Raw genomic sequence first — 22,082 nt, 5'->3', positions numbered from 1 at the left:
GAGAGGTTTACCTCTCAGACAGTGTGTTTCAAGCTCGAGGACAGATCTAGGCAGGTGTCGCTCTGTTAGCCAATGTCCTTAACCAGAAGGTGTGGATGTCGGGAGCCACAAGAGAGTGATGCCCACGTGCTGTGTGCCCAGGAGCTGGGCTGGGGCAGGAAGCACAAGGCTCAATCTGAGCAAAGGTTCCAGATACTCATGGTGAAACAGAGCATTAAGAGGGGGCAGGGGTGAGATAGCAAAGACTCTGCTTCATAAACCCAAACAGCTGATCCTTGTTCCACTGTGTGCCATGAGGGGCTTTTAAATTCCACTTTTTAACATACAGGCAGCCAGTGTCTCAAGTGTCATCTGGAATAAAGACATATCACTTTCAGTCAGGAACAAAAACTGGGGACATAAAGAAGCAAAACAACCCGAATGTAAGAGTGAGATAGAGGGCCAAAAAAAAAGTTTGCTGGTTTCACTTCCCAATAATAAGGTATGTAGACACCGGGAAGACTCCTAGGAGACGAGGCTGACTGATGACCCCTGTTATGTTCAATTATCTACTAATTAGATAGAGTTGAATTAAATTGTTAATTCTCTCATGCTTGGTAGGACTCTTTAGGACTGAGGGGGCATTTTATTACAAGTCCAGGAAAGAAGATGGATGAAGGAGCTAATTCTATATGTTTATTCAGTAGCCATTTATTTACTATCCAAGATACACATTCCTAAAAATAGTAAATTTGCTTACTGAGTGCTCCATTTTGATTTCAGGTTCATGGCGTCCAACCGGGAAACTTCTAAAAATTTATGTTTAGATACTATAAAGTATCTGCGATGGATTTGGAAGAAAAAACACACACTGGATCAGAATCCAGAGACCCGGTTCTGGTGTTAGCTCTAATTTTAAAAAGCTGTGTGGTTCTGGGTAAAGACACTATCTCAGTGCCTCAGTCTTTTCATCTGTGAAATTGGGTGTTACATGAGGCATAAGGCAATTCTGTAATGATTGAGTTACGAAGGACACAGTATGGAGAAACCCTCTTTGCCAAGTTAAAATGGTCCCCTAGACTATGAGTGATGCTGCAGATGTGGTGGAAAATTTCCCACTGGTTTGACATGCACTCTCCCCAGTATTCGGTCAGCTCCTGTTGGAAGTGGACACAAATTCACAAGTACCGTCATTTAAAAATATGTAGGACGCAAGATGATTAAGATTCTTGCTTTCCAAGAGAAGTTAGATTGTGGTTCTCCTTGGTATGAAGCAGTGTTTAAAGAAGAGGCACTTTTGTAAAAAGACAAAAATAAGTCTTAATTATTGCTTATAATTACACAAATATATAATCAGCACAGAGATGCTGATTATATACTTGTGTAATTAAAAAAAGACACCAAAAAACAGAAGATATATGTTATTTAGACAAAAGTAGGGGCTCCTTAGAAGCATCTGACCAATAGAGGACTAGGCCATTCAGAGCACAAATCTCATTTGGTAACAGGGAATTGAAATTGTGTCAATAAACAGAAGGAGAATGAAACAGAGGGTGTTTACTCTCTTTCCCTTCCATGTTCGAGGCATTAATGTAGTTGCTACTTTTCTCAGCTAGAAGGAAAAAAAATTAACCTACCATCTTGGCCTTTTCATAAAAAGAATCTTTGATTTGAATAATAAGCCTAAGTTTGATTCTCAGAAACAAACTTGTGAACCTGTTGTTTAAAAGTGCATTCTGACGAAGGTCATTCCTTAGCCTGGGAACAAAATGCAGATCTTTCATGCTGAAAGGTTATTACCAGTTTTCCACAGAACTGAGAAAGTGGGTGCTCTTTTCCAAAAAAGGAGAAGAATAGCATCTATAATTTATCTTTGTTTCAAAGGAAAGCATCTGCTAACATCTTAAAAAAATGTGTGAGCAAATCTTTGACCAATATATTCTCTGGAAGTGTCACTTTGAGTTATTAACTGAGGGAGGCTGAGGCCATAAATGTTCTGTCAACAGCAGGAAGTTCAAATTTAACATCTAGATAGGAAGTCTCGTGTGTGTGCTTGCGTGCGCGCATGTGCGTGTATAGAGAGAGAGAGACAGAGGCTGCTCTTTGATAACCGATGGTTTTCTTCAGTCATGCCAATTCTGGGTCCAAAAGACATCCTCATGTCAGTCAGCCTTTGTCATGTATAAATCCAACACAACCGAAAAAGTTTTCCCTTCCTACGTCCTTATTATGTTAGGCATCATGTTGAACACTAAGGGGCATTATTTAATTTAACCCTCACATCAGCCTACGAGGCAGGTATGAGGTACTATTACTAGGCTTCTGCTACAAATGGGAAACCAGGCTAAGAGATGACAAGCAAGCAATGTGTCTGGGACACATGGCTAGTAAACTGGTTTGAATGCAGAGTTCAAGCCCAGGGCTGTTTACCATCAAAGTAGGGTTCAAATCCCTCTGAAGCTTGGTCTTGGGACAACTTGAGTTCAAGTGCCCTACTGGTCTTCCCAGTGTCTATGAAAAGTCTCCTCCTTTTTCTCATCATCTCATAATTGGGCCCTACAGATTGCACATAAAAATGAGACCTCATTTTGTTTTCCTGGCCTCTACCTAGTCACCGGCTGGATGGTCTCTGTTTGAAGAGCTATTCACATTTATGTTGTCTTTGTTCTTAGATTTGAACCAATCTGCTAGCCTGAGACTCTGAGTTTATAAAGATCTTTGTTTCCTTTCCTCTTCAAGTGACACGGCTTCCTAGACATACTTTGAAGTCTCTGAGAAATCAGAAAAATATACAGTTTAATAAGGAGCATGATAAATCACTCACCCCATCATAAACAAGAGCTTTCCAGGAATGTTCCAACTTTTTCATTAACCTAAACATAAATGGACAGAAAAATAAAAATAAGAATGTAAAATCACTCCCATTTGGTGAATTTTCAGAACCTTTCGTTGATTTATTTTGAAATAATAAAAGACTACTTCCCCAAATTTCTTACCTATATGATTGCAGAATATCAATAATGCCCATAAATAAAAGTAGCTTTTCTCCCTTATGGCTTTTAGCTGGAATGCCTCCCATTCTGTGAATAGAGCAAAAGAGAAACATTTTATATGAATAGGAAGTTAAAAATCATTTCTAATAAATAGACTGTAAATGAAAATGGGCAGTCTCTAAGAATCCTGGACTCTCTCTCCCTTCATCCTTTTTTTTCTTTTTTTTGCTTCAGCTAAAGTCTTCCTGGGAATCCAGAATGATGTACCTCCCCTGAAGGAGAATAACACCATAGCTGTCAATTCTGAAGAGCTGGATGGGAAGAATTCAATTAAAAAATCATTCCTACTTTAAAACCAAGAGCAAGAATTTTAAAGTATTTCAAAATATTGTTCATCAAAAATGCAACACTTTTCTATACTTACTGTGAGATTTTAAAATAAAATATAGAACAGCACAAAGAAAAAATATATAAAGAATCCATTCCTAGGATGCAAAGATAAACACTATCAACATTTGGTACATCTTTCCTGTGTGTGTGTATATTTATTAATACACAAAAGCTATTATTTAATTTATCATGTTTTATAACCTGAATTTTTCACTTGCTAAATGATGAACATTTCTTCATATTCAGTGCTAATGTGCTTTTAATGGCTGTATAGTACTTCACTATACTGATACAGAATAATTTGTTTAATCAGTTATTGGACATTTAGATGGATTTATAGGAAGGATTAAAAAAATCTTTAATATGTATGAATTTCCTTCATAAAAGTGAAATGTGCCTGTGATTTAGTCATTGTTGGAGAGTCTTACAAGGCAGGCACTTACAGTCAAGGAAAATGATTTCTTTCTTTCAGTCTCCTTACTCAGCTAAGTACACACACGTGACACAACCAAAGAAAATTACTGAAATGGTTGACTGTAATTGTTTCTGTTAGTCAATATGCACTTTTTATACATGCAAACTAATCCTGCAGTTACTATCACATCTTGTTGAAGCAAGAGGTCACATCTGCCAGGGTACAGGACTAGGACAACAGAATCCTCTTATGCACATAAAAAGCTCTGAATTACGGACATAATTTCTAGCATGTATTTGCTTAAATACATATTTATTCAAATTCAAAGAATATTCACCCTGTTTGTGGTGGATGTTTTGAATATGTAGTAAATAGGGATAAAAACATTTTTAGCCATTGTTAAAAAATGGAGCCATTTGAAAAAAGAAACCATGTGGGTGAAAGAATGATAATAACTCGAAGAACTGCCACTCATCTAGTTATCCGTGGATGAAAGGAAATAAGGCTGGCTTAATCCACTTTAGCACCAGGTAGGAATCTATTCCTAGAGAGCCACCATGAAGGGAACATGCTTGCATTTAATTACCCAATGACGTCGGCTGCCACGATCAAGGAAACGTGTGGGCAGGCGCTGCACTTACGTGTCCGGGTTCTCTGTGATGATCCCGTCTCCTGATTTCCCTGGACCCTGGATGGATTCCATTGCTGTCGAGTAGAGGACCTTTTGCATCCCAGACCGCTTAGCATCGGGCACATTTTGTGAAATTTCCTCTTCTTTCTCTTTGAGGGAATGGTCCAAGATGTGGATTCCCAGCAAAAGGCTATAGTCCATGATCTTGAAGCTTTCCAGCACCTGAGTAAGAAAAAGAACAAGGAGGACCGTCACTCAAATGGCTTGTAAATCTCATCTGCACAGAAACAGAGAGATATGCAGACGTGCAGCTCTTGCTTCCCTCCCAGCGGGTGGCTGATAGAGGAAAAATCAAAATAAAAACATTTGAGGTTATGATTAGGTCATGTGCAGTAAGAATTATCACCATGGCTCCGAGATGATATTTTTATGCAAATATAGAATAAGCACATCTTTCCTCAGCACTCCATGAATGTTTCACCAATAGCATTTATTGAACACTTTCCATGTGCCAGGTGCTAAGTGGTTCATTTGGATTCAATCCTCACAACTCTTTGAGCTAGGTGCTATTATTATCTCTGTATTACAGATGAAAAAAATGAGACACAGAGAGAGAGATAATTTGCTCAATATCACAGCTCATAACTCACACTGCTGGGATTTGAACCCAGGCAGTCAACTCCAGCATCTTAGGTACTAGAGGAGAGACACCAACAACCAATGGTCTCTACAAGCCTGTATACCCTCCTCAGCACGAAGACTCAGCTGGAATGGGCTTTTGTCTGAAATCTGTTCTCAAAAACTTTCACCTTCCTAGAGTTTAGTGGTCTCCTTTTCAAAGCTTGTCTTTCAAGGTTATCATTCGGTTCCCTGCAGCGAGTCTTTTTTAAATGTATGGTCTCAACAAAGAACAGGACTCATGTTTAATTATCCACTCAGCAAAAAGTGGGAAAGAGAAGGAATTAAAAGTAGCTGGATGCAGCCAGAAAAAGGAGATAGCAATGCTCTGACAGGAAAACAACAGAGACACGATCGAGATGCAAGACAGGCAGTCAACATGGCTTCCGAGTGTGGGTAAGTCTTGGACACTCAGGACCCTTCAAGTGAGGAAGAGTGTTCAGGAGGAGTTCAGGAAAATGGGGTGTCTTCCTCTATGATAAAGTTCTTTTCCTAAGAGTTTGTCTATGATTCTCTTCCTACAACAGGTTTTTTTTTTTTTAACACCTTGGCATTTTTCACACAAAGTTGCTCAGGAAATCAAAACAGCCCAGAAAGACCAGTTTGCATAGCAGAATAGCTATCTCTGAACCAACGAGATAATCTATCACTGTACCCTAGCTAGGAAATGCCTTTGAAGATCACAGTCTATAGATGATTGTTTAACCAGGGATTGAATACGTACCCAGAATATCTTACACTTCTCATTCTCCCTCAGTCCAAGTGCTTTTGATAGGGTTATACTTCTGAAAACAGAAATCATAAAAAGCCAACAAAAATATCACTGTACTTCTAGCCTGCTTACTAGTGCCCTTTTGGTGTGTCCCGATTCCTTTAAAAGTTCTGGGTTGGTGGTACCCAGGAGCACAGCTTGGATGTTCAGCAGGAAAAGGTTGGCTGACACAGAAATTCTGGTCAATTGGCTATAAAATAATGGCCTCACGATCTGCCGGAGGGAACAGTCCTGTGTTCAATGGGTGAAAGTCACAGCCTTGTGCCCTGCACAGCCCAAAGTGCCCATTGGTAAATGTTCCCCCCCAAAGCAGTGAACTGGTTTCAAAAGCAAATTCTAATCAGTCCCTGTGACAATATTGTAAATGTTCCTAACAGGCATCTAGAGTGGCATCTAAACTGAAAGGCACTCGTGGACACCATATTTGTTTCATTTTTCTCTGCAAAGCATCCACATAATAGTCCTACTTGTTAATAAGCTTTCTTTATACAATACTTTTTCTTATAATTTCTTATACTTTTTTAATGCATGATTCAACCTGAACTGTTTCATTTGTACTTATAGTCTCCTTTCTTGCCCAAGGACAATCCAAAGAGAACATGTGCATTTTATAAGGAATATGAAGTCAGGCTCTGGTCCAACTTTAACTAGTAGACAAGGCAAGAAATGATTTCATTGCTTTAAGTGGTCAAATATTAGTCTGGGTTTATTTAAAAAACATACAAACCAAAACTTAGAGCGAGAACTAAGGAAAAGTTACAAATAAATTTTAAACAGAGATTAGTTTCCTCTGTACTTTTAAACTGGATTGCCAGAACCCTGGAGGGGCTGCACTGTCCTCAGGGGGCCAGGCTTCTACTTTCTGAGTGAAAGCCTTAAAAAAAAAAAAAAAAAAAAAGGATAAATTCTATTCCTATTGTGTGGAAAGTTGAGCATATTTGGATTTGGGGTTAGGGAAAGTCACCATCCATAAAAAATGTTAAGGAAGAAAAAGATAAATATATAGACATATATTTTAAATCAAATTCCCAAACTTGTGTAATGAAAAATTCCGGGAACAGATTTTAGTCACGTGCACTGCAGATTTGCATCAATTAGGAACAAAATAGTTCTGTTATTCATATCCTCTCAGATCTTTAATGAAAGGAATCGATACATCTGCCAAAATCTTAACGTGTGAGCACTGAGAGGGTGCAACATCCTGCAACATAACAGACACCAGCCTAGTCAGTCACTCAGGCGCACGTTTTCTCCCAGAATGTCGGCCTGACCTCACTGTTGCCGGTGGATCCTGTACCTATGCATCTGCTATGCAAAACACAGTTGCAAGGCAAATACAGGTACTTTCCCATCTAGCTTGGGCAAGACCTTACTCCAGGAAAGATTCACAGATGTATGTAAAACTGAAAGCAAGCTGAAATACCACAATGCTTTTTATCATCAGAGCCAGATTATTTTTTCTCTTCTTTCTCAAGGACTATTTTTAAGTCAGTAATAATATTGGAATGTGGTATAAAAGTCAATGTTAAAGCAGCTGCTACAAAATCCTGAAGATGTGATCAAAACTATCTTTTTCTGACAGAAACAGACTCACAGACTTAGAGAACAAGCTTCTGGTTACCAGGGCGGAAGGGTAGGGGGGAGGGATAGTTAGGGAGTTTGGGATTGACATGTACACACTGCTATATTTAAAAAGGATAACCAACAAGGACCTACTGTGTAGCAGAGGGAACTCTGCTCAATATTATGTAACAACCTAAATAGGAAAAGGATTTGAAAAAGAATAGATACATGTATATGTATAACTGAATCACTTTGCTGTATACCTGAAACTAACACAACATTGTTAATCAACTATACTCCAATACAAAATAAAAAGTTTAAAAAAAACTATCTTTTTCTGAAATAAAGCATATCCTCTAGGCTCTCATGGCTGGCAACGCGTCAGGTATGCTCTCATTCACATATGATTTCTGTAGACTTGGTGACCTAACGTAGGAGATGTCCTAACTTAGAATGACTGGCACTGCTATCCTCTTTTCACAGCCAAAGGTCATAAAGAGTGGCCAGTCTTTTTCCTTTTCCATCTCTGTGCCGTAGCCCTTAGCCCTCTGCTAGGAGGAGCCAGAATAGCTGCATGGTAGTAAAGACTCTGTGCTCTGGGGCCAGGTGGCCTCGTTGGACTCATGGCTCCCCCATTGGTTTGTCCTTGAGCAGAGTATGTAACCTTTCTGGGCCTGGCATCCTCATCTGTAAAACAGAAATAACAGGGACACCTACCTCACAGAGTTAGTGTGAAGATTAGTTCATCCACATCAAGTCTTAGGACAGTCATGGCATACAGAAAGCACCCAATAAATGCCAGTTCTTCTTGTCGTCCTTGTTCTCTTCCACCTGTAGAATCTATCACTGCTGACCACCCCCCACTGGAACCTCCACTCATCCTCAGCCACTGGGGCCCACCTTCTCTTGGTTCTTTGCCTTCCTATTTGTTTTTCCCACTTTTTTCCTCTATGCCCTAAAAATATTCACCAGAGTTCTCTCTTCAACTCTTCTCTTTTTCTGCTTTTTGGTAGTGATGTTCATTTACTCTTTTTGTCTGGAAAAAAACAAGTTGAGTGTCTAGTCTGTGCCAGGCACCCTGGAAGCTGCCAGATCTTCAGGAGTAAGTAAAACAGACAATGACACCATCCTCAAAATTACACAAGCTTGAACCACAGATTGGAATAAGGCCTGGAAGGAAAAATCAGGGTGCTGTGGAGATACCCCACAAAAGGGGGACCTACTTTTGACTGAAGGGTATCAATAGTGTAGGTGAGGGTTGATGGTACTTGAATGAGGTGGCAGCAGGGGAGCTCAAGGGAGACGTGGATAGATTTAAGAATCTTTTAGGGGTAGATTCCAACTATTATTGCTCTACAGACAATTCCTAAAATGTTACCTTTAGTCCAAACTCACTCCTAATCTCCAGTCCTGTACATTTCCCATAGCCTTCTAGACATTTCTAAACTTCTGTACACTTTCCCCCCAAAGCAGTTCTTTCTCACTTTTTCTCTCTTACTTGAAATCATTCTAATGTGGATTTCAGACTCCATGACTCCTTTTCCTTTCATTAAGTTGCCCAATCCAGCAGCTTCTATAATCAAAATGATCCTCCTTGCTAAAGCTTTGATTTCAACTTTTCTTTTTTCCTTTTCTGGTTCATTCCTGACACCTTTACTTGACCAGGTGACATCACACCTCTCCTCAAAGCCTGTAGTCTCTCACCATTGCTCAAGTGACACTGAAGGTCCTTGCTACCATGGCCCCAGCCAACATCCCTCTGTTATTTCATACCTGTCTAGAGATACCTCCCAGGCTAGTCAAACGGAAATCCCTTAATTACCCCAAAATGTGCCCTGAAGAGGTAAGATGAACAGCTCATGCTGTTTCTTCTAGAAGATCCTTATTCAAATCACACTGGTTTTTCAAAGTCTATCTCAATTCTTAGCTCCATGAAGACTATACTCATGATCTGCACAAAATATTAGGAAAACACCTCCCCTCTGAAAACCCAAGCACATTATCAGTGCCCCTCTACGGAATAAAATTTGACCCTCGGTTTATCTATACTTTTCCTGTCATGCACATAAGGCTGCTCTGCTCACCAAAGACTTGTTTTACTTTGTGCTCCCTGCTGTACACTCTGATCACAGCAGAAATGTGCATTTGTTATACTGCTTTCCCTGTGAGCAAGCAAGTGAAAAACAAAATATTCAGCAGCAAAAAATATATAGCAATACCTCTTATATCTCAAATATAAGAACTTAGATTCTCCGCTTCACAATTACAATGCTTGTGAAAAATCTTCAGCACTGAAAGCATTTACTGTGATTCTGTGGTCTGTTGTCAGAAAAAAATAGAGCTAATAGCCTACAGTATTTTCAAACGTTCCCACACTAGAGGTATTTATACACACTGTCAGGGACAAAAATCAAGCTGTTATTTAGAGACTGAATTCACTGTTCAGTAGGCACGCAACTAAATGGCAGATAAAAGGCAAGCTTGTTGGCTATAAACTAGGCTGAGCTTGGAAGCTGGTAAGATCATCACATTTCTTTTTAGGAAGGCTTTGCAAAAAGAGCATGTCACAGGCTGGGTCAACTTCAAAGACCCTTTAACTATCCAAGAGTGCTTGGTGCTGAGTTTAAGATGGAGGCTCTGTTCTGAAACACATCTTAGGGTTTCCTTAGCATTCCCGTCCTCTGTTTCTCTGCTTTTCCAATCTGTAAGGAATGTGAAGTTAAGTTGGCATAAGACTGAGAAAGGATAATCAACAGATAAGTCCAAAAGACTGTTGAAGAACAGCACCAGAAGATATTAAGAGTGGCAAAAATAATTCAAGTCATCTGTAAGCGATGCTTTATGCAAAGTGGAGAAAGAAGGATGGTGATTCTAGGAGGAAAAAGACAGTCTTTAATCAGATCTTAGGCAAGGTTTCTAATGACTTCCCATGTCACGGGGGCTCTTATGAAAATTGATCCATTCATTAAATATTTTACTGAGCACCTGTTATGTGCTCAGCACTCTCTTGTTTAGAAATCCTTTGAGCATTCTAGCTAATGTGTGATAAAACAAGAACATCGCCATTTTACAACCCCTAATGAATTAATGGATCTACTCAGTGGTCAGCAATGCCGCTAACATCACAGAAAGAAAGGCATTCTGACACTATGTGCCTCCAGGTGGGAGGAGAGAGCACTAACAATAAAGTCAAACCTAAATCTGACCAAACCTCTAGATTCAACAATCAATCTACAGGGAAAAAAAAAAGGGGGAGACGCACATATTAAAAGAAATTATAGGGATGTAATCAACAAAATCTGGCCAATGGAATAAACAAACCAATTTCTTCAACGAATATCCACAATGAAAAAATAAGTGACCAGGGTGAGGGGTGGGGGGTGGATCCTATTTAAATCCTGATTCAAACTATAAAAAAAAGGTTTTATTTCTGACACAACTAGAAATTTGGACACTGACTAGTAAGAATTGTTAATTTTGTAAAGGTATGAAAAAGAGGTTCTAGTTAGTTTTATAAAAAGGAGTCCTTAGTTTTTAGGGACTCTAACTAAAATATATTTGAGCAAAAGGATGTGATGCTTGGAATGTACTTCAAATTCTATGGGGGGTTGGAAGTGGGCTGAAACAAGATCGGCTACAAGTTGAAAACTGTTCAAGCTGGATACAGAGTATGTGGGTGTCCATTATAATATTCTGTCCACTTTTGCAGATGTTTAAATTTTTCAAAACGTAAAGTTTAATACACTGCTTTGAAATGCTTAGATGAAATGCATTCATATACCGGTTTAGAGTTAACTTACTGCTACCTCTGCTAATGACAGGCAAGAGATGGCACAGATAAAAATAAATTATTTGGGATCTTAACTAAAATAATTAAAGCAGAAAAGTTGCTATGTTCTACACTCATCTCACCTGATCATTCTTTGATGAAAGATCTAAAGAACAACCAAATTAACAAGATGTGGAGCTGACAGGAAGATTTATCAAGGGCCCTGAGTAATTTTCCAACTGGCCTTGTCTAGTCCTTGAATAAAGAGTAAATGATTGGGCTTCCCTGGTGGCGCAGTGGATAAGAATCCGCCTGTCAATGCAGGGGACACGGGTTCGATCCCTTGTCCAGGAAGATACCACATGCCGCAGAGCAACTAAGCCCGTGCGCCACAACTACTGAGCCTGCGCTCTAGAGCCCGAGAACCCCGACTACTGAAGCCCACGCTCCTAGAGCCCGTGCTCCACAACAACAGAAGCCACCGCAATGAGAAGCCCGCACTCCGCAAGGAAGAGCAGCCCCTGCTCGCCGCAACTAGAGAAAGCCTGCGCGCAGCAACGAAGACCCAGTGCAGCCAAGAATAAAAAAATTTAAAAAAGAAAGAGTAAATGACTGGCAAAAACATTTGTGTTAATTCAATGATACAACACAATTCAAAACAGTATCTTGACGATTTTATACAAATAGACATTCCTGGACCCACTGGTTTAGGGTAAAATGAATCCAAGGGTCTGCCATTTCCCCCCAAAGTAGGCTCCTTGGAGCACAGCTCCAGAATTACTCGCATGTGCAAGCCCAGTTAAAGCTAAATGTTGTTTTTTAAATTTAATTTAATTTCCTCAACACAGCTCAGAGTGTTCTTTGCTAATATAATAAAGAGAAAAAACAGGCTGTGACGAGCCATACAATTTTGGCTGGTAAAGCAGACTGAAATAAATATTCAATCCTTAGCCTAGTGATGGCAATAATGTGTTTTTCACTGTGTCTAACGTGGTGATTTAGAATTCTGAGCTGTGCTTGATTACCTTGTACAGAGGCTTTTTTTGCTCACTTAAAAAGCTTAAAGTAATACATGTATACCTTAGAGGCACTAGAAATAGTCATTTATTATTTTAAAACCTCTATCTATCTATCTATCTATGAAAAGATATATGAATGAATAATATATATATTCATCATCTTCAATATTAGATGGGTTATGGATCTTTTTCTTTATAGACACTTTGTTTCTACACATAAATGTCAATAAATTACTTTGTAAACACATTTAAAAGTAACACATTAAAATTGTCAAGTACTTCCCATTTTATCTTTTGGTTTGCTTTGCCATAAGTAATTTGCTTCACTGTGGCTTAACTGGTGGGACAGTTGAGAGCCTGGGGCTGTCCAGCTGTCCAGTAAGACTCAGAGGCCACACGTGGCACAAGTTTCCACATCCACTTCAATGTATGAGGTGCAATTCCTGAATCTTCCTCACTGTGTACTGTAGTCCATCTGCTGTGGTGAACTGCCTCTCTGGATAAAGAGGAAAAAAGTCCTCTTCCCTTCCCTCTTCACTTTACTCTAATAAACAGAGAGAGCAAAGAAGAATGGGGTAATCTGTCCACAATAAATAAGACCTCAGTGGTTTGGCCTTATGGTTTAAACACTAGGCTTCTTTGAGGCGAGGGCCATATCCTATTCATTTTTATCCCTCCCACAGACTTAGCACAGAGCCTTTTGCAGAGCAAGAATTTAAACTATTTGTTGAATGACATGTAATTAATTTGGTAGGAAGGGAAGGTATAATTTGTCAACCAAGATTCCTGTGGTGGTTTGAAGCCAGAAAAATCAAGCCAAACCATGCTCTGAGATCATAAAAGGTTCCACAGGGCAGGAACAATCTTAAGTCTGGGAAAGTCATCATTTGTACGGAAAAACTGACAATTGACGAAGAACAAGTACCTACCCATGGGGTAAATTTTAAGAAGTGACAGAAAACCCAGGTTGTGGGAGCCGTCACTAGAAATGAATTCTTTGGGGTCTTGAGGTATTTTGATTTATTTAAGAAACAATTATGTATGTACATGGTCAAAATTAAAGAAAGCATAGGATACTAGCTCAATGCCACATCCCACATAGCATGAGGGTGATGGTTTGAGGTGGAAATAGAATATAGTAAGTGGAGGGCCCTGTAGCAATGTAGTCTCTGTATGTCAAGATGTGATCAATACCCTACATTTTCAATGGTGTGTATCTAAAAAGATGGAGTGATAAAAGAGGGTCAATCTACACCAGTCCTCAGAGGGAGTTCAACTTTGAATAAGAAGACTATTAAAATTGAGACGTGACTATTTAAACCCGAAAAGACTGAAAGATTATTAATTGGTAAGTTCAAGACTGTGGATTTTAGCGAGCAAGAGTAGTCATGGAAAATTAAGAGGCTCAATTTTCCCTACACATCTGAGTGGAGAGAATAAATTTGCAACCCGGAATCACTGCTTTCTCTGCTCCTTGAGAATAAGGTTGTTGACATATTTTCTGAAATTGCTAATAATCTAGAAAAAGTTGTACAGCGCTTTCATAAAGAGGAATATCAGAGTCTGGGATCTCTGTCTCCAGAGAATGTCCATTATCATCTGAAGCCAGATTACCAGGTTCTTGTGAAAACACAGTAAACAATGAGTTGGCATCTAGAATGGTTTGTTTTTGGAACAGCTGGAGTTGACTGAACACGGGCAAAGTTTACAAATGAGGTCTTCATGTGGAGAAATGAAGAGAGGAAGTCAACAATATCGGACTCTAGACAGGCTCACTCTCAGGCTGGATGAGGATATTTTAAATAAACATTAGGTTTTAACTTCCCTGCATCCCTAAAAGCTACAGACAACTAATATATCCAGTGGACTATGTATCCCTTTTAAAATACTTTTTTCAAGTATACATGTAGAGAAGTGCACAGATGTATCCTTTTGTTTATAAAAAGTTGAAATTTAGGGCTTCCCTGGTGGTGCAGTGGTTAAGAATCCGCCTGCCGGGCTTCCCTGGTGGTGCAGTGGTTGAGAATCTGCCTGCCAATGCAGGGGACACGGGTTCGAGCCCTGGTCTGGGAAGATCCCACATGCCACGGAGCAACTGGGCCCGTGAGCCACAATTACTGAGCCTGCGCATCTGGAGCCTGTGCTCCGCAACAAGAGAGGCCGCGACAGTGAGAGGCCCGCGCACCGCGATGAAGAGTGGTCCCCACTTGCCGCAACTAGAGAAAGCCCTCGCACAGAAACGAAGACCCAACACAGCCATAAATAAATAAATAAATAAATAAATAAAAGAACGTGAATTTCTTTAAAAAAAAAAAAAAAGCAAACTGGGCTATTCATTTCAGTAACAGTCAAGTGGTCTTAGTTTGCATTCAATTAAAAAAAAAAAAAAAAAAAAGAATCTGCCTGCCAATGCAGGGGACGTGGGTTCAAGCCCTGGTCTGGGAAGATCCCACATGCTGTGGAGCAAATAAGCCCGTGCACCACAACTACTGAGCCTGCGCTCTAGAGCCCGCGAGCCACACCTACTGAAGCCCGTGTGCCTAGAGCCCGTGCTCCGCAACAAGAGAAGCCACCGCAGTGAGAAGCCCGCACACCACAATGAAGAGAAGCCTCCGCTCGCTGCAACTAGAGAAAGCCCACGCACAGCAACGAAGACCCAATGCAGCCAAAAATAAAAGTAAAAATAAATAAATTTTAAAAAGTTGAAATTTAATATATAAATTCACTAATAACAGATTGTCCTTGGCCATTTCACTCCTTTGAGGGAAGATAGAAATTCTCCTGTGGAGATTTTCTACCTCACAGTACAGAAGTGCAGAATTTTGAGGAACAGAAGTGAGGAGAGAGTAGTTATCCTTGCTGGATTGAAATAACTAAATTAAGGAACGTCTTTGAAGGAAGAACAATGGTGACATCAAAGGGACAGTCACTTGCAGGAGAGAGGAGGCATATAAAAGTGCTGACTGATAGGGCCAGGGATGAAGAGCTGTGTACGTGAGCCAAAGCCTCTCAGAAGCCAGAATGTGCTGAGCTTTCTGGAAAGAACTAGAACCAGTGCGTGGCCCAAGAAGTACCTTGCCTTTCACAAGGCAGTCATGTAGGCCCTATTCCTCCGTAACGTGGGTACTCAGTAAATGGGCACTGTGGAATGAATAAAAGAAAGCCCTATAAAAATCAAACAGATTTCCCCCTTTAAAAGTGTTTCCACAGGGTATATTTCTGAACCATTTTCTAAACTCTGTAACATTTTCCCAGACCCTGGAAACTCTCAAATACTTCTCAAGTCTCTGGAACTCAGTCTCTTACCAGATTCCCGAAGTTTCTCCTAAGTTATGGAGGTTCAACTCCGTTTTGTAAGTTGCTGGGGTCCACCACCCCTCTGTCTCCCATGGGCTTGGGTATTTACAACCCTGCTCTAATTCACATGGTCATCCGTGTGACAGACTTACACTGGCACCCACAACTGGATCCACCCCGGCCAACCTCACAGCCTTTCCAGACACATCTTCAAAGCCAGGGTTGCTACTGTCATGTCCCCTGCGGCCACTTCCCCTTCCTGCTCTACCTCTTTGCTCTGGTTTCCCAGGATTCCCGCAGGGGAGGAGGATATGGCCATGGGGACATTTCCTTCCCTTTGCTCCCTGCCCTCAGATACTCTGTGAGTCCTCCTATTTGGGGCCTACAGTGACCTCACCTCTAGACCTAGGGTCATCTACAAAATCAAAGACAGGTAGGTTCTATTCACACAAAAGCAGGAAACCCTCACATACTATTTTTATTTCATAAAGCCCAAAGACTTTAGCTTCCTTTGACTGGAATTATTGTATATTTATATTTATATGTGACAAATTACTTAAAATGAAAGTTAGCTAGACACATCACCACCACCACACCTTAGGAAATATGTGAGTTCTCTAATCTTCAGGTAATATTTCTTATAAGAAGAAAAGATAAAGGAGTTTTAAAGGAGTTGAGGAAGATATTTTCCAGTCTCCCATTTCCATTCTTTTTGGTAGAAATTTTTATATTGTTCCATTTGACTTGAAGTGAGCATTAAAAAAACAACTACTGGCTCGATAATCCTTCAATTTCTGGAGTTAATGAGAATTCTCAAAAGCTGCTCACACAGGCTTCAACGGCCCACATCGCGTCCCCAGTCTCCCTCTCCACCAGATTGGAAAAACAATCAACTCCACTGTAACCATCACATTTCTCAGAAAGAAGTTTTGCTTTTATGTTAATAGGATTTCATGTGCACACATGTTGGTAACAGTTGGCAAGTGTCAATGGGCTTGATTATGCTTTTCATTAAACTTTCAAAACTAAATGTTTGGATTACTAATTTTACTTTGTGTTCCTCAGTCACTTGGCACGATTTTCCTCTCTCCCTCCTTCCTTGAAGTAGGTTGTGAGACTTCATTAACTCTTTGCCTTGTCCAAACCAAGTTCTCTACTTTGATGGAGCCCTTTCTTAACCCCTACAGCACCTTCTCACCAGCTCTGTGTCAGAGCTAGAAAACCAGTCATCGGGCACTTCCATCCCACCCTGTCTGCGTCCATCCAAGTTATTACTTAACACTTTCATTTCCACAGACTTTCCTCCGTTACACCTACAAACCCCTTAAGGAGAGTGCACAGATGAAAGAACCTGGGTTTTGGAACCAAAGAGACCTGGGTGGAAATCCTGGCTCCAGCACTATAAGCTCTGCAGACCTGGGGAAGCTGAACCTCTCCTGGGTCCCCACTTCATCTGGCAAAATGGAATCATGGCACTCACTCTGCAGGGCTGTTGTGAGGATTAATGAGACAATCTATCTGAAATGTCAAGCACCGCCTGGCTCACAGCAAATGTTAACGGAAACAACCTATGGATGAACTGAGCCTTGGAAATGAGTCCTTACCATCCACAAAATCATGTATTGGGTACTATATTGTGCATATGTATTTCATGACTATATATCGTGTATGATGTGTTTTAAATGTTAAGTTACTTTGGTATCTACAGGTTATATCTAAGGTAGAATGCTCCCTCTACCCAAAACTGGAATAGCTGTTTTGAAATATTGAGAATTACTTGTCTGGCTCAAATTGAGGTATCTCTTGCTGAGGAGAAAGTCAGGCACGAACAACAACATAGAAGAGTATTTGGATTTTGGCAGCTACCCTGAAATTCCCTGGTATTGACCATGTTATCCCTTCTGTTACTCTGGCTGGAGCTCCTTCCCATCACCCACCTGCATGAGAGATGAAGAGCAGCAAGTGCCAAAGCTGGACAAACATCAGCCCCTTTCCAGGACTGATGAACAGCTGTGTCGTTCAGACAGTCTTAAATGGGGACACCAGTCACCACCTAAATAAATAACTGAGTGGACTGAGCGGTCAACACAGTTGCGATTGACTAATTCACTGGTCATTAACAGACGCCGGCCAGATGAGCAATACAAATGTACTTCAAACAATTATCCTCCAATGCACAACACTGGTATGATGATTAACTCTGGTTCTATTTCGTATCAAACCATGGGTATGCTATTAACAAAGCTTGCTCTTATTACGTTTATTGATTAGGTAAGATTTATAATTTCAAAAATGTTGTTGTTGGGACTTCCCTGGTGGTCCAGTGGTTATGAATCCGCCTTCCAATGCAGGAGATGCAGGTTCGATCCCTGGTCGGGGAACTAAGATCCCACATACCACGGGGCAACTAAGCCCGTGCGCCACAACTAGAGAGAAGCCCGCACGCCGCAACAAAAGATCCCTCGTGCTGCAACTAAGACCCGACGTAGCCAAATAAATAAACATTAAAAAAAAATGTTGTTGTTATCTCTTAGGCTTCATCAAAAGACTAACACTGAGACAACCGCTATTCTGTTAACTGATTTGAAGGGTAGGAAAATGAAATCACACAATTCCTGTTCTCCTAGAGAGCAGATTTTAGTAGGCAAACATAAAACGTGTACCCACATAATTACAATATAGAAATACCAATGGCTATAGAATAGAGTTAGATCAAGTGCTATGAGCTTTTAAAGTCTCATAGAAATGCTTATTATTAGTGCTAAAGTCCTGTACCTCAGGTGTCTCTTTCTCAGGAATCCCTACCAATTGCATTAAGACCCACAGACATATGATCAGTTATTAGACTTAATTGTAAGCTCTTTTGTTTCATTTTCACCACTCTTTATCCCCAAACTACTTCTTTTTTGGATTTATCTTTTACTTTGGTGAAGTATATACTTAAGCAATTTTTTTAACAACAGACTTAAATATACACCTATCAGAATGGCTAACATAAAAAGTATAGTGATGACATGGGACTTCCCTGGTGGTGCAGTGGTTAAGAATCTGCCTGCCAATGCAGGGGACGCGGGTTCGAACCCTGGTCTGGGAATATCCCACATGCCGCAGAGCAACTAAGCCCATGTGCCACAACTATGAAGCCTGCACTCTTGAGCCCGCAAGCCACAACTACTGAGCCCGCATGCCACAATGAAGAGTAGCCCCTGCTCGCCACAACTAGAGAAAGCCTGCATGCAGCAACAAAGACCCAATGCAGCCCAAAACACCCACAAACATATATATATATATATACACATATGTGTGTGTGTGTGTGTGTAGATAGATAGATAGATAGATAGATAGATAGATAGATATAGTGATGACAGCAAATACTGGTGGGGATGAAAAGCAACTAGATCACTCATACATTGCTGATGGGAATGCAAAATGGTACAGCCACTCTGGAAAAGAGTTTAGCAGTTTCTTCCAAAACTAAAGATGTGCTTACCATACAACACAGAGCTGCACTTGGGCATTTATACCAGAGAAATGAAAACTTGTGCTTATGCAGAAACCCTTATGAAAATATTCATAGCAGCTTCATTTATAACAGTCAAAAACTACAGAAAACCCACATGTTAGTCAATGGGTGAATGCTTAAACTGTGGTATATCCATACCATGACACATAACTCAGCAATAAAAAGGGTAAACTACCAATACACAAAATAACTTGGATGGATCACAAGGGTATCATGCTGAGTGAAAAAAGCCAATCTCACAGGTTACACACCGTATGATTCCTGAAATGACAAAATTATAGAGACGCAAAACAGATTGGTGGTTGCAAGGGACTGCGGAGGGGTGGGATGGGGGGGAGGTGTCTGTGGCCACATATAAAAGGGGAGCAGGAGGGATCTTTGTGGAAGAACTGCTCTATATTTGACCGTGGTGGTGACATAAACACACATGTGCATAAATGATATATATACATACCCACGCACACATACAAATGAGTGCCTGTAAAACTGGTGAAATCTGAAAAAGATCCCTGCATTGTACCCATGTCAATTTCCTAGTTGTAATATTGTACTAAGGTCCTATAAGATATTACTGCTGGGAAAACTAGGTGAAGAGTACATGAGATCTCTCTGTATTTTTTTTTTTCTTCCAACTGCATGTGAATCTACAATTATTTCAAAATAAATTTTTTTTTATAAAAGAAGATTTAGAGGTAGGAAGTTTTTTAAAGTCCTTGCATATGTGACGCCTTCATTTCCAGTCTCACAGGGAAATCTGCCTTGGCTAGACACAGACATCTGTGTCCAAGATCATTTCCTCTCAGACACGAGCACAGAAGGCATTGTTCCACTGTTTCTCAGAAACCTCATGATTCTTTTTTTTTTTTTTTAAACTCATTGCCCTTTAAAACAATTTTTAAAATTAATTAATTAATTTATATTTTATTTTTGGCTGCATTGTGTCTTCACTGCTGCGCGTGGGCTTTCTCTAGTTGAGGCGAGCAGGGGCTTCTCTTCGTTGTGGTGTGCAGTCTTCTCATTGCGGTGGCTTCCCTTGTTGCGGAGCACTGGCTCTACGTGCGCGGGCTTCAGTAGTTGTGGCACACGGGCTCAGTAGTTGTGGCTCACAGGCTCTAGAGCGCAGGCTCAGTAGTTGTGGCGCACGGGCTTAGTTGCTCCACAGCATGTGGGATCTTCCCCGACCAGGGCTCGAACCTGTGTCCCCTGCATTGGCAGGCAGATTCTTAACAATTGCGCCACCAGGGAAGTCCTATGATTCTTCCTAGCTCAAACAATCTTGGACTCCGTAAGTTGGTTTTATTTACTTATTTTTTTTCACCAACTTTATCTTTGTTTTATGTTGGTATTACAATGTTATCAAAATAACTAATAAGAGATAGCAAAACTCATAACTTAAAACAATGGAGCAGGGGCTTCCCTGGTGGCAGAGTGGTTGAGAATCTGCCTGCCAATGCAGGCGACACGAGTTCGAGCCCTGGTCTGGGAAGATCCCATGTGCCACGGAGCAACTAGGCCCGTGAGCCACAACTACTGAGCCTGCGTGTCTGGAGCTTGTGCTCCGCAACAAGAGAGGCCGCGACAGTGAGAGGTCCGCGCACTGCGATGAAGAGTGGCCCCGCTCGCCGCAACTAGAGAAAGCCCTCGCACAGAAACGAAGACCCAACACAGCCAAAAATAATAAATACATAAATAAAGAAGCTTTTATTTAAAAACAACAACAACAACAACAAAAAACAATGGAGCAAATAAAATATATCATGGGATTATAGTGTTTTAAAGATATAATTTGCAGAACAGTGCATTTATCTATATCTTTTTTGGGACGTAATCTTTCAAGGTCTGGAACAGAGATGTGGAGTCAATGATATCCTTGTCCCCTTCCCATGTTTTAGCTGAAGTCTAAAAACAAACTCCAATTCCTTACTGATAAAGGAAATAGCTTAAATGTAAGTGTTGTCATCAGTAAGAGATGTACATCTTTTTTCTATTAGGTCTGAAACATTTTTTCCTCCTTAAAGGTAACTGGAAGGCAACCAATACATATGAAAAAAGAAAAGAACCTGTCTAAACTAAATGCAAAAAAAGTAATGCTAAAGAAATTTATAGCTATGGGGTAAGCACTAACATTATGCTAAATTAAGTATTATAGAAAATAGCCTACCTAGTAACCCATACAAACATGTCTATAGCTGAGAAGAGTCTGATCTACAAATTTAGAGCTTGCCATACATAGTTAGGATGAAATCCCAGTTTGCACATCAAAAAGTCTCAGTATTCTTAAGACCAGTTTCATTAATATTTCATTAATATTAATATTTATGATGACAGACATTTGTGTGAAAAAGGAAAATTGGTTCCACACCATATAAAAATTAATAAATTTGCTGCTCAACAAAAAAAATAATAAATGAAAATAAGTCATTTAGGTCATTAATTATCAGGACTGTCTGATATGACTCCCACATGAAGGGATAAGAACTATTTGAACTGCAAACACAAGTTCTCACTAATATACTTTATCAATGTCATGTTCCCAGAATTATCAATAAATATTGTAGGATGTAATAATTCATCAAATTAATTAAATGATACGAGACATTTTAGATTTTTCATAAATAAGTTATGTCAGAGAAGAAATAATTATAGTAAATTTAAAATGCACACAAAATAGTTCCCAATTGTTCTTCCAAAATTAATACATAAATTTCAAGTCAACTTTAATTTCATAATCTTGTAATATGTACTGAGTGTACACAATAAGCCAGGTACACAGCTGCAGAGAGGTATAAGGAATGACCTTTGGCCTTTGAGACATTTACAGTCTAGCTAGGGAGACTGGATATACACCTAAAGGAGACAAGGATCAGTATTAAATAAAATAAAGTCTAATGACTATTTACAATACTGTTTCTATGGGAAAATAATTGAAAGATAAAAATACTTTTGTTACACAAATGACTTTTAACATGGGGACAATCAGTACAGTTTTTAAAAAAAATCCCAAGTGATTCAAAAGGGAGATCATCTGCTTTATTAAATTCTCAATGCTATAT

General features: G+C 39.9%; 1 protein-coding gene across 5 annotated transcripts in view; it reads right to left on the bottom strand.

The window, feature by feature from the left end:
* Positions 1 to 22,082, bottom strand: part of PIP5K1B (phosphatidylinositol-4-phosphate 5-kinase type 1 beta) — a 349,897-nt gene that overhangs the window by 104,902 nt on the left and 222,913 nt on the right. For all 5 annotated transcript variants that reach the window (XM_057548627.1, XM_007182239.2, XM_007182240.3 and 2 more), the window contains 3 exons: positions 4,419 to 4,630; positions 2,976 to 3,059; positions 2,804 to 2,852 (listed from right to left, as the gene is read on the bottom strand). In XM_057548627.1, the coding sequence (XP_057404610.1) occupies positions 2,804 to 2,852; positions 2,976 to 3,059; positions 4,419 to 4,630 (345 nt within the window). The remainder of the gene's footprint in view (positions 1 to 2,803; positions 2,853 to 2,975; positions 3,060 to 4,418; positions 4,631 to 22,082) is intronic.

The sequence above is a fragment of the Balaenoptera acutorostrata genome, chromosome 6 (assembly GCF_949987535.1).
Source record: "Balaenoptera acutorostrata chromosome 6, mBalAcu1.1, whole genome shotgun sequence".
NCBI lineage: Eukaryota > Metazoa > Chordata > Mammalia > Artiodactyla > Balaenopteridae > Balaenoptera > Balaenoptera acutorostrata.
The sequence above is the reverse complement of the archived record's forward strand: the minus strand, read 5'-3'. Positions and strand labels throughout refer to the sequence as shown.